General features: G+C 36.5%; 1 protein-coding gene across 2 annotated transcripts; it reads right to left on the bottom strand.

Annotated features, from left to right (window-relative positions):
• Positions 1-120: 120 nt before the first annotated feature.
• LOC105459885 lies at positions 121-11,572 on the bottom strand. 2 transcript variants are annotated; one of them, XM_011706597.1, is made up of 12 exons: positions 11,327-11,572; positions 10,160-10,387; positions 9,789-9,986; positions 8,553-8,681; positions 4,621-8,360; positions 4,012-4,249; positions 3,615-3,792; positions 3,057-3,248; positions 2,306-2,842; positions 1,783-2,013; positions 960-1,492; positions 122-794 (listed from the first exon to the last, which is right to left on the bottom strand). In XM_011706597.1, the coding sequence occupies exons 2-12, from the start codon at positions 10,354-10,356 to the stop codon at positions 263-265; spliced, it is 6,705 nt and encodes a 2,234-aa protein (XP_011704899.1). In that variant the 5' UTR covers positions 10,357-10,387; positions 11,327-11,572; the 3' UTR covers positions 122-262. The 2 variants fall into 2 exon arrangements, with proteins under 2 accessions (XP_011705552.1, XP_011704899.1); XM_011707250.1 differs by lacking the exon at positions 9,789-9,986 and having other exon boundaries at positions 121-794.
• Positions 11,573-12,197: the final 625 nt, after the last annotated feature.

Genomic DNA, 12,197 nt, shown 5'->3' with positions numbered 1-12,197 from the left:
GAGAGAGAGAGAGAGAGAGAGAGAGAGATACATACATATATATGTATGTATATGTATATATATATATAAATATATTTACATACATACATAATACCCACGAAGATATGAAATTTTACAATCAATCTTTATTATTATAATTAAATGATGTCACGATAAAAGAATCTTTACTTTTGCTGATTCCGCTAAAAATAGAATATCATTAGCAGGTAGAAACAAATATCGACAATGCAAATTCTATCGATAGAATTATCCATCAATAGTATTAAGTATTGATTTGTGATGATTTAATGTCCACTTTCTTAAGTATCGTAGGTTCATCTTTGAGGAATGTGCCAGATCTCGAACCTACTGTAGGGTGTCTTTGTGCCTCCACATTACGACACTTTTTAATTTTATCGTCAGCTTTACCACTGACAATTCTCTTACCGGTAATCACTGACTTGCTCATCTTACTGCCAATGCTAGACTTGGGGGATTTCTTGCTAGGACTATCAGAGCTCTGTAAATTTTGAACTTCCTTTCTTTCTCTCCTCGTGTTAGAAGGAACGTTTGTCTGCGTAACTGCCTGCCGCGTCCTGAAAGGAGCTACTGCATTCACCGGTTTACTGGGGACGTCCGGCGTCCTTGCAGCATCTAATAAACTTCTGCGTAAACTCGGAGAACCGTGATACGTGTTACTGATAGCAGCGGCTCTACTACGACTGGCGGCGGTAGAACTTTCCAATGACCTCGGAGGTCTCTTAGTAATCGTCAATGGACTCCTCTGCTGTATTGGTGGCGAGCTTTTTTTCATCCTGCCATTTACAAATAAACAAATTTGATTACTAATGCAGGAATCAAAAAAATTAAATATAATTCGAAATAAATCACAATAATTAACATAATCATAATGAATTAGTCATACAAATCAAAATCGTACAATTTGATAGGTTCAATATATATTGTAAATTCGATCTCACCTATCATAAGTTTGCGTTTTGTTCACTTTTACTAAAGTAGGCGACAATTTATTGGACACATTAGATTTTGGAGTCGTCGTTATCTCCGTCATAAGACTGTCAGTGGACATAGATGTATCCATCTTGTTAATCACTTTCTTTTTGACGGTAACCGCCGACTTACTCTCTCTCTTGGTCTCCAAAGAATCGATCGATAAGCCTATTTCGGTGCTCTTCTGTTTAAAAGAAGGTGATTCGGGTCTAGTAATAGCGCAACTTTTACTGATCAAATCCTTCTTACTGCCCGTTCGACCCGCGTTTGCTTCCGTTAAGCTGTCTGACGATAGAGCTTTTACATCTTTTTTAACGGGTAACTTTAGCTTGGACAATGGTTTTTTATCTGTCGCACGTTTCATCGCCGGGCTGGAAGTACGTGACGAATCAGACGAGGAAATCATAATTTTACGTCGCTGTTGCACAATTTTGTCATGATGCGTGGACACATTTTCTTTTGGAACAGGTTTGTTTCTTGGTTCCAAATATCTTGATTTTACCTGCAAGTTTATATCGACAACGTTATGATAATTTGATATTTAATAATAAACTCAATTATAATTGGGATGACTTTGCAGTTGTAAAAATTTGGGGCACTAATAATTTTTACAACTTAAAAATTTGAATTTTAATTATAAAGATATGCTATAAATTGGGAAATATCAATAAATAACGATTCTTCTCGGTTCGTACAATTCATACGTAAATCTGTGAAAAAGATGTAAGTTTATATGCAAGAAGAGAGAGATACGTACAGAGTTTTAAATATTTATAAAAATTTCAAACATACCTCTATCTTATTGGGCCACGATTTTGGCCTAATAGTTTCAGAGATAATCAGTTTATCCTGCATTTTACGTTCAAGCGGATCTGTTTTTGGCTTACATAAAACTTTCTTAGTTTGCTTGGATGATGGTGTCTGCTTTAAAGTTTTGTCACTGTGCTCCGAAATCGCCATTTTTACGCGTTTTAAATCTAAGCTGCGGCTTATCGTCGAACGATTTGGCGGTGCATGAGATTCCTTTAATATAATAGGATTTAATTTTGTTAGAAATAAATGATGCGGATATAGAGATAATGGTATATTTATATAAGTTAATTTAATTCAATTACTTCAATTGCAATGTCATATTAGAATGATTTATAATTTCTCTCTGTCTCTTTGGCAGTATTATTAATTTTTGTTATTCACACTAATATTATTTAAAATTATATACTCATAAATAATCTACAAAAAAGTACGATCTATTTGGAGTCCTTTAAATCCTATAATCTCTTACAGATTCTTTTTTTTGTGAAAAGTTAATACTTGCCTTTAAAAAGTTGGAATGTCTGGATAGACGCTTCGAGGTCTCGTGAGGCAGGATCACGAGACAAGCTAGCTCCTGTATTCTTCGGCGAAGTTCCAAATCCATTTTCAACCACGTGGTAGTTCTCGCGGCACGTGCGGCATCACGCACCAAGCATTTCTCCACGCGGCCTTGAAGCTTGTGCAGGAAATCGATGAAGAGCGGTCCCCACTTTACCTTACCTTGAAAATCATCTGTCTGTGACGCGAGTAACATCTTATTCAATTTCGAATAACTTTTGCACGCTTGTTCGGGTGGCAATTGTTCGACAGCTATTAGGAAATGATCTTCTAAACGACTGATGTTCCATGTTAACTCGCGGCCAAGCGATTGGAAATTGTCGTTTCCCAAGACACCTGCGAAATTTTCTGACAGGAATTTTACTGACGTCTCCAACAGATTCGATACCATCCGAAATACTGGCTCTGCCCATCGCACATTCGGTAAAGTTGCCAGCAGTTTATCGCAATCCATCATAGTTTGAAGCACATTGTCGGTAGACTATAATGGTACGAAGAAAAAAGATTTACAATTAACAAAATATTGATAAAATTTATTCATTTGCACTGAAATTGCACGAAACTATAATTTCAAAATCAAAGTGCTGAATAAAAATATTATCAATTTCTTATTACGTAAAGAAATTAATATACAACACAGTTTACACATATTTACATCATTATTAATATGATTAAGTTTCTTTTTATGAGCGTACCATGTGTACTATATGCTGATGATAACATTTTTCCATGAGTTCTCTTGGAAGAGTTGCAAATGCTTTACACGGCCATATTCTTACAAAGTGCTTCGTAATCCACCTAAGTGATTTTCGATACACTTCGTCCAGACCATATGCTGCCGCCAACGGCATACATTCTAACACTCCAACGGCACATATTTGGCAAGGCTAAAAAATAACATCTTTGAGTAAATGTATCAATATCAATCTAAAGGGAAAAAAAAAAAAAAAAAAAGATTATATATTCAAGACCCAAAAAAATCAATGAAATTAGATATGACACGAATTTACGATTTTTAATCCTTCACTGCAAAAAACTAATTAAAAATTCACATGCCCATAGTAGTAACGAGTTCTCTATTCGAACATTAAGTGGATTGTTGTAAGTTTCCGGTCACAGTCAACTACATATTTCGTATAGCATCATACACATACTGATATTGTTATTAATTGTAGAGAAACGTATTGTCATTTATTTCTTCGAGATTGAAACTTAAAATAGAAATACATTCTTTTTTAAACATATATATCTACCTTATGAAACAGATGGCAATATTTAAGCTTAAGCGTGTATCCAATAACTTCTTTAAGACCTTCCAAACACAACATATCTGCTAACGTCGCTAATTCAACGATACTTATAGAATCCGGTATATTACTTTCTCCACTGTAGATGTGACATAATGCAAAATGAACTGCATTATAAGAATACCTAAAATAAAAATATTAACAGATTCGTGATGTTTTACTCATACGTTCTCGTAAATATTATATATCCAACAATAATTACATGAAATGTTTTATAAAAGTATATTTTTTAAGTATCAAACACGTCGGATATCAAATATATGAATAAGTATCTCTTTGTCGCAATTTATACAATTTTTTGTATAACATGCTCTCTATATTTTATACGTTTTAATACGCGTACCCTTGTAGAGAAATAATGTTGCCTGCACTTTCAATCCATCCTCCGCTCAAAATTGCGGCGAAATATTGGCAACGAGAACTTAATATACATTTATGTGCTCTTATATGCCGGCCAGCTACATCTATTGTAACATCAGGATTAATTTCTTCCAAGAACATCCTTAATAGGTCCTCACCCAGTCTATTGTATGGTTTTGCACCAGCTATGCTTGACGTTTCAGTTTCCTCCGTGCTACCTTCTGTAATCGGCAGTTTTTCTTTTTTAAGAAAATAAATATTTTATTTGTTTTTATTGATTCCAAGTGTACGCACACACGCACACACACAGAGTTGAAACCTTTCCAATGGTAAAATTGTAAGATTTTGTCACATTATAGTATAAAGAAGAAAATTTTATATATATATATATATATATAAAATTTTCTTCTTTATACTATAATGTGACAAAATCTTACAATTTTCTTCTTTATACTATAATGTGACAAAATCTTACAATTTTATCATTGGAAAGGTTATATATATATATATATATATAATTGAAGCTTTATAATTTTTGCTATGCTATACTGTTTATATCAATTCTAGTTGACAAATTCTAAACGCTACATACCCGCTCCAGAACGTCCCATACTGCTTTGCATGCTGCTGAGATCAGATTCGGAAATAATCCCTTCAGCTTCGCAATCTCCAGTCAAATCCTCTAACGGGGATTTCTGTTTGGATGGAAGCGACGTGCTCATAACGGAAGTAAGCTTCCTAGGGACCGGTTTGATTGGGCCACTGTGCCTCGTTATCGTCAGTTTACTTTCTATCCACGATGTTTCTGGAATACTGTTGCTCATTCGATACGTGCTTCTGTCATCCTTCATCGTCAACATATCCGACGCGTGGTTAGTCGTCGGTGTTTTATCCAAATCCGACAGACGCACGAAACTGGAAGTACTTGTTTTATCAGAATCTGAATGCGAATTTTTTAAATTACGACCAGGCACCTTCCCTGTTTTCTTCGAGAAACGGCAGTCGTATGTCGACTGACTTGCGTCGTTATTGCCGTATTCCGGCTCCTTCAATTCGCACTCGATCTTTTTTATAGTCTCACTTAGTGATTTGCGAGTTTCCGATATCTTACTGCTGTTACCTACTGTAGCAACTAGTTGCGATCTATCGTTAACACCTGAATTCAGCAAGTCAGTCAATTCGTAATAATGATTGTCGCTATCTGGAGAAGGTCCGCTGCCGCTGCTGATATCGAACGTCTCACTTTTGCGAGTGTGACCTTCTGTGCTCTCTGTACACGTCTTTTCCTCCCAAGCGGAGGTCTCCGAAAACTCATCTTCGTACGCTTTTATTTCATTGGTTTCCAAATTGTCTATCTGACCAGAAATTATTTCTTTGTATTCGTGATAATTCACGATAACGTCCAATTGTTCATTTTCAATTTCAACATGAGAGTTTGGTGGAGTGTCCTTTACGTCAAACTCAAATACATCCTCGGACGATGTGTCCATATTATTCGAATTCTTTTCACGCTCTTGTAGTGTCTTGAAATTTTTATAATTGTAAGAATCCGTTTTAGCCGCATCGCTAAGCGAGTGACTAGATGAGCTCGTCTTCGCTTGAGATTGTTTTATAATGCCGCGACCGTCCATCGATATACTGTGCGCACGTTTGTGTTCTCTTCTAAACATGAGTTCTTTTGCCACGCAACCGTTACTATTATTTGTCGGTTGTGTCTTGTCAACATTCCACGAGTGCCGCTTGAACGTTGGTCGCGAAGTAGACAGCGTCCGTCTTCTCACCACAGGAGAATCGGATTCTATGAACATAAAAACGCTAGGTTTCGTTTTTTCCTTTTTTTGTTCCTGCAGCAATTGATTATCACCTGTGCCGCTACTGTTATCTCTGCAGGAGCTACCATCCGTAGCTACCATCTTAGTATCTGCTAATTTATTAGGAACTGTCGAAAAGCTTCGCCTGTGCGTCGGAGCCACAATATTTCCGCCAGCCTCGCGCGTATCATTCAGATCGATAAACATTGAGAAGATGTTCTTCTTCTCACATCCTTCGTTAGAAATATCGTTTTTCGTGCCTATATCTTGCTTCCCGCAGGTTGGCTTAACTTTATCGCTATTACTCTTGCTATCCGAGATATCGACGTAAAATTCGCAATAGGGCTTGCCGTTACTATCACGTTCCTTTCTCTCAAGCGAGTGATCACGTCTAATGGGTTCAACATCATCATTCACATCCTTCAGATTGACAAAAAAACCTAAACTACCGTGTTTTTCATGACTGCTCGACTTTTGTGCGGGTTTTCTGACACTTTCGGAAGTGGAAAAGCTTTGCGACATGCTCCGCGAGTTGTTTCGAGATTTGGGCTCCTCTTTATTACAATCACTCATATCAACCACCCAAGCAGTCATGGAAGAAGACATTCTGGAGGACTTGACTTTGATTTCAGGCTTGTTCATAATTACCGAGCCACCCGATACAATCGGTGTGGATTCTGTCTTGCGTCGCACTGTGGGACTATCCGAAGGTTTTGAGTAATCCGAGGTGCTAACACCACCAGAGATAATCGGAGTGGCTTCATCTCGTTTACTTCTCTTTACAAGCCCTTTTCGGTCACCTTTCTCTAAGATAGAGTCCAAAGTAACCGGCAAGCTACTACTGCAATGATTTGATGCATCATCCGAGTCTACGCTGCAATCCATGATAAATTTGTCGCTGGCACTTTTAATAACCGGGTAAACCGCACAAGACTTGCTGAGGCTGGATTGTAAATAGTTGCAGGCTTGTGTTTGCATTTGATTAATCTCGTATTCACGACCGTCCAATAAATATGACACCGAATGCGGAGTATTATTAATGGCGATTTGCACATCGGGTGTAAACGTAATCGACGGTTCGGTAATCGGAACAACTACAGAATCGGAAGGTACGTGACAAATGGAGTCTCCGTCTACACGATGTCCGGAGTATTGCGGTATGGCGCTTTGAAAAACGAGACTACCTTGCCTGCGTTCATACTCTTGTCTCAAAACAGATAATTTCTCGTCGTTAGAGTCAAGCTCGAACGTGTTTCTTCTGATGAGCGATGGCCGCCTGTTCTCAGCAGTTGAACTCACATCTTTCTTCTCATTTTTCTTCCCTGCTGTTTCGTTGCTGTTTTCGTTGACGCTGCTCGACGTTTCCGTTTTTTCATGATCTCGATTGTTTAACTTGGTATTGTTGTCAGGACACGGGGAAGGATGCGCGCTCTCTCCACTGTCCGCCTCTTTGATCTCTACGGCCAACGATTCCTTCTCCGTCGGTTTACTCGCCTCTATCTTTTCCACCAATGCAGAACTGCAAAGTGGCTGCAAGTACTCGGTGAGTTTCAATTCTCGTTCAAATTCTGCCTGAACTCGCTCATGGCCAGTCAGCAAAGGCAGCGCCTTAAATGGCGTAAATTTATACGATTGTTCTTCCACGGCATTATCCGATTTGTTCACCGTATAATTTGTTGAAGAAAACGCCAGATGTGATAGCGACGCACTATCATTGCCATACTGATTTCTCGTTACATTCGTAGACACTATGTCCACCTCATCATTCAAGGTGGATGCATCGATGAAGTAATATCCGCTTGTGGAGGAATTGTTACGATCAGTCGCGTTAGTCAAGCGAGAATGATCGGGTTCTTGGCTCGTTTCAGCTATTTCGATTCTCGTGCTTTTCGATTCTTCAACATTGGGTTGCGTTTTCCACTCCAATTTACCCTTTGTGGATGTTCCTTCATGGTCATCACTTGCCGAAGGGATGGGCTCGATAAATTCAAAAGATTCGTTTTCATCGCTGCCACAATCCGATTCGTAGAATGGCTCATTTAACATCCGACTTTCGTACTGGAAGATCTCTTCGGCATTCAGTTTTGCCTGATAAACATTGTTGGATGAGTCCGCGAGCTGATGTTCCGTTTCCTGCACGGACGAGTATGTTACACTATGATCGTTCGACACAGATTGGCTTGCGCTACTTTCATGATAATTGCTATCGTTGAGTAAATCGCAATGTTCAGCGTATAACGAAAGTGTCTTATTACGATCACCCTTGTTGCGTATTCGCTCGGCATGTATCCGATCCGAATCATCATCATTAGCAGAAGTGTATTCCGCCGCTTGTGTCACTTCCAAGTCCGTGCTCGAATTTTCTGACGTTGTATTATCGTGCGGACTTATCGAACCCGTCTCCAAACCGGAATCAGCCATTTCTGATGCAGCAGGGCTTGCATCCGCTACTGCATAATTTTTTACGTCCCGCAGATGCCGATGCGCGTCACAGTTCAACGTCAAACATTTTTCGCATATCCTGTGAATAATACGAACGTATAAAATAAAATGCGACAAAGAAGAATTATAGAATATTTGTTAAGTAAATGAAGCCCAATGAAAAAGAGAAGATTTTAATTAATTAAAAATAATATCGGCTTCTCAAAACTTTGGCTAAAACATATATTATAAAAATTTACTTGTTATAATTTTATAAATTAATAAGTCTAACCTGCCGTCATAAGATATATTGGTATTTGATACAAATTCATTTAAAAACTGACATTTGTATTTTGTACTTGAAATTATTTTCACCAACAGCTGCTCTTCTTGAGTAAAGTCCAGATTACTATAGAGAAGCCTGCAATTCGTAAATACATATGAATGGTATTAATAGTGCAGAGACAAGACAACACGAGTAATAGTAAGTTGAACTAGACTGCGTAAATGCATAAATATCACTATAGTATAAATTTTACTTTATATAGTATAAATTTTAAGACCTCCTTCTATGGGCAAGGCTGAATTTTGGTGTTTAATATTAATATTTCTATACGAATTCTAAAGCCTTTCCAGCCTTTTTAAACTGCGTGCCGAATTAATGTCGGACTTGCAACGCAATTATAAACTGAAGCTGGAATAAAGAGAATAGAAACGTTTTCTCTTAATATGTACTGGTTATTGCGATAATTATCATATGCTTCAGTGATCGAATTGGTAAAGACGCTCCCCCCCCCCCCCAAATTGGGAAATTTCAAGTTTAAACCATGGTTGAGATAATATTTTTTCCAATAAATTTCTTCGCAGTGTTAAGATGCTTGTTCGCATCGGATTGTTAAATACTGAAGATCAATTTGATTGCGATTTCACTGTTCTACTAGCTTCTGCAGCTATGATTGCGTTACAAGTTCGTCACAGTTTAAAAAGGTTGAATAAAAGATTTAGAATTTAATGTGCTTGCTTTAATTATAAAAAAAATTCAATTAATAGATATTAAAATCTGATTGCTACAACAGAGATAGTTTGATCCATGCTTGCTAATGGATTAAAAGACAATTACATGCGTGACAAGTATCAATATCTATCTAATTACATGATCTACTAATTACACCTGGGTGTAAAATTTCTTGCATACAACTTGTTGCAAAAAATCTTCTTTCTTAGAAGAAAAATTACAACAACATGCTGTGCAGAAAGCATTTATTCTTATGTGACACTTGAAATAAATATTTATATATTTGACTGATCTTATATAACCATAAACATACTAAAAAAGAAGAAAAATTTTGGAGCACAACTAATCTATACATCTAAACAGTTGTCATCTGTTTCAGAAAGAATTAAACGTAAAATGTTTAAAACAATGCAGTTCTATTAAGTAAAACCTATGTAGCCAAAGGTGCAAATCCCAACAACGATATCCCTTTTCAATCATGCTTCTTCTATGTACAGATATCTAATACAATACCTTACAAAACCTTCAATTCGATGAAAAAGTCCAGCTTTATTAAGAATGCAATGGATCGTTTTGTTAGTGTAAACGAAATAAGGCTTGAGAACTTGATACAAGTGTGGCGATCTTGCTCTAACAAAACACTCATTTATACGTATTATTTTGTAACCGTGTATTATGTTAAGATCACAATACAAGGAATCAGTAAATATTCTACAATAAATAAGAATTTTAAAATATTTCTTTATACGTATATCAGATGATCAGATGTAGTATATTTATACAATACTAGAAAAATTTCAAGTGACACGATATTCCGCATTATGTGCTTTATGACACAATCATTGCATTAAAATTTGTTAAAATAGAAAATATAATTTTCATACCTCAGAATACTGTCTTGCAATAGGCTGATATTTTTGAGAATAGCGCGACATTGTTCCGCACTTTTTCGTTTCTTGAATTCATCACTCGGAGAAGACTGAAGTGGTCTAGAGAAATCAAGAGTAGTATTGTGGCATTGCCACTGGTGTGCTTTATCTAAATTTCCATTTTGCTCGATGTTGTTCCTGCCTCCAGCCATGAGGCATATTTACTGTTTCATACTTGTCTACCTTTAAAAATTATATAGTACACATTTTATATCGTACATTGTATTTTGTTAATTAATTAATAGATTGATTTTAAATTTATTGAAAATTAAATTTTACAGTCGAAAAATTTAATTTAATGTATTCAATCACGATTATTTGCGTTAAAAATATATTTAAAACGAATAATTCTGACGAATAAATCTATTCCGACAGAGTACAAAAGTTTGGAGAATTGCGTATCGCAGTGTGAATTTGGCCTTATATTTTTATATGTAGAATTTAAAGAATCAATTATATATAAAAAAAAATTATACCGTTCTACTTTTAAAAATGAAAATGTCAAAGTCATCTTGGTGTTAAATCATTCCATAAAATCACTTGCCTTTCAAAAAGCGTTAAAAAACCATAAAATTGAGACAAAAGATATATTTATTCAAGGAAAGAAATTCAATTTAATGCAATACGAGATCCAACTTGAAATTACAATAAATCTCTTTGGGTTGAAGAAACTTTAACTTTATCGATTACAGTTAAACACTTTGTACAGTCTTTGTAAACACAGAAATACCTAGTGTTTTATAAAATCAAGAAAAAGAAAAAGAGAGAGTAGGAAAGAATTGCCTCTTAAATAATTCTTTTGTTATTTTGTCATTCGATTGCAGAAAAAATTGAATCTTGCAGTTTTTACTCTATGCTGTGAAAAATAATAAATTTCAATAAATGTCCAATTCTCTCTCACCAGGTAGTTACAACTTACAGTACAATGTATGTGTACCTATGAATATAGCATAGTCGAATAGAGCATCGAGAACACAGGAAAATGACGCACGTTGATCATTTTCCCCGATGCGAAGCGTGCGAGTCATTTTGTCGCGTCAAACGACTGCCAACTCCAAAATACACAAATGCAATATTTTCCCCGCGTGAATAATTTATTGATCGCCCATACACGTTACGTACCTCACATATTTCGATTCACCGGCACGTCGGTTCGCATCGTTCGTCATTATTGCGCTCGACAATCCGTTTTAATCGGCTCGCGCATTAGTACGGCGAGATGTCACGAAGCCTCTACGTTTATAATATAGATCACACTGCGACCGAGAGATTCCTTTCTGCTCTGCGGTCAGATGAATTGATTCGTAAATTTGTTATCGTCCCAAAAACGCGAATACTCGCGAACACGAATGCGATTGCGCGACTGTGAAATACAAATAACCAGAGAGAAACACTCTCTCCCTGGTTAAGGCCATGATGTAAGAAGAAAAGATGAACTAAGAGAGATGCGCAGTAACCAATATTTGGTTAACCAATCAGAATCCAATCCAAAATCCTCGATTTTTTCCTAGTGTAAAGGGTGAATCAAATGAAAAAATAAACAAAAATTGTACTGTACCAATGGATAGAGAAAGTCGAGAAACAAATTTTGAATTGAATTTTGGAATTTTTGAAAATTTTTTACAACTCCAAAAAATGTAACAACTTAAAAAAATGAAAAAAATTAAACTGTATCAATCGATAAAAAATGTCAAGAAACACGTTTTGCACCCTTGATATTTGATCACTCAAAAAATTTTAATGGCGCCAAAAATGATTTGTAACATTTGCGCTTTGGCACACGACAACATATTCATGCCGAGAGCTTGTGAAAAAAAGGCCGATTGGATTGATGTTTCGGAAGGCACCCTTACGGCCGATAAACTACCCCTAGTGCCACTTAAAAATTTCTAACAGCGCCAAAAATGATTTGTAACATTTGGGCTTTGGCACACGACAACATATTCAGATCGGAAGAGCACACGTCTGAACTCCAGTCACTTAGGCATCTCGT

The sequence above is a fragment of the Wasmannia auropunctata genome, unplaced genomic scaffold (genome assembly GCF_000956235.1).
Source record: "Wasmannia auropunctata unplaced genomic scaffold, wasmannia.A_1.0 LD336116.1, whole genome shotgun sequence".
NCBI classification, from domain to species: domain Eukaryota; kingdom Metazoa; phylum Arthropoda; class Insecta; order Hymenoptera; family Formicidae; genus Wasmannia; species Wasmannia auropunctata.
The sequence above is the reverse complement of the archived record's forward strand: the minus strand, read 5'-3'. Positions and strand labels throughout refer to the sequence as shown.

What these genes read in the sequence shown, in the direction of transcription:
- LOC105459885 (XM_011706597.1), bottom strand. Translation starts at nt 10,356, where the DNA reads ATGGCTGGAGGCAGGAACAACATCGAGCAAAATGGAAATTTAGATAAA. An exon ending in AACATTATTTCTCTACAAGG is followed by an intron (nt 3,793 to 4,011) that starts GTACGCGTATTA and finishes TTTTTATTTTAG; the next exon opens with GTATTCTTATAATGCAGTTC. An exon ending in ATCAGCATATAGTACACATG is followed by an intron (nt 2,843 to 3,056) that starts GTACGCTCATAA and finishes GTACCATTATAG; the next exon opens with TCTACCGACAATGTGCTTCA.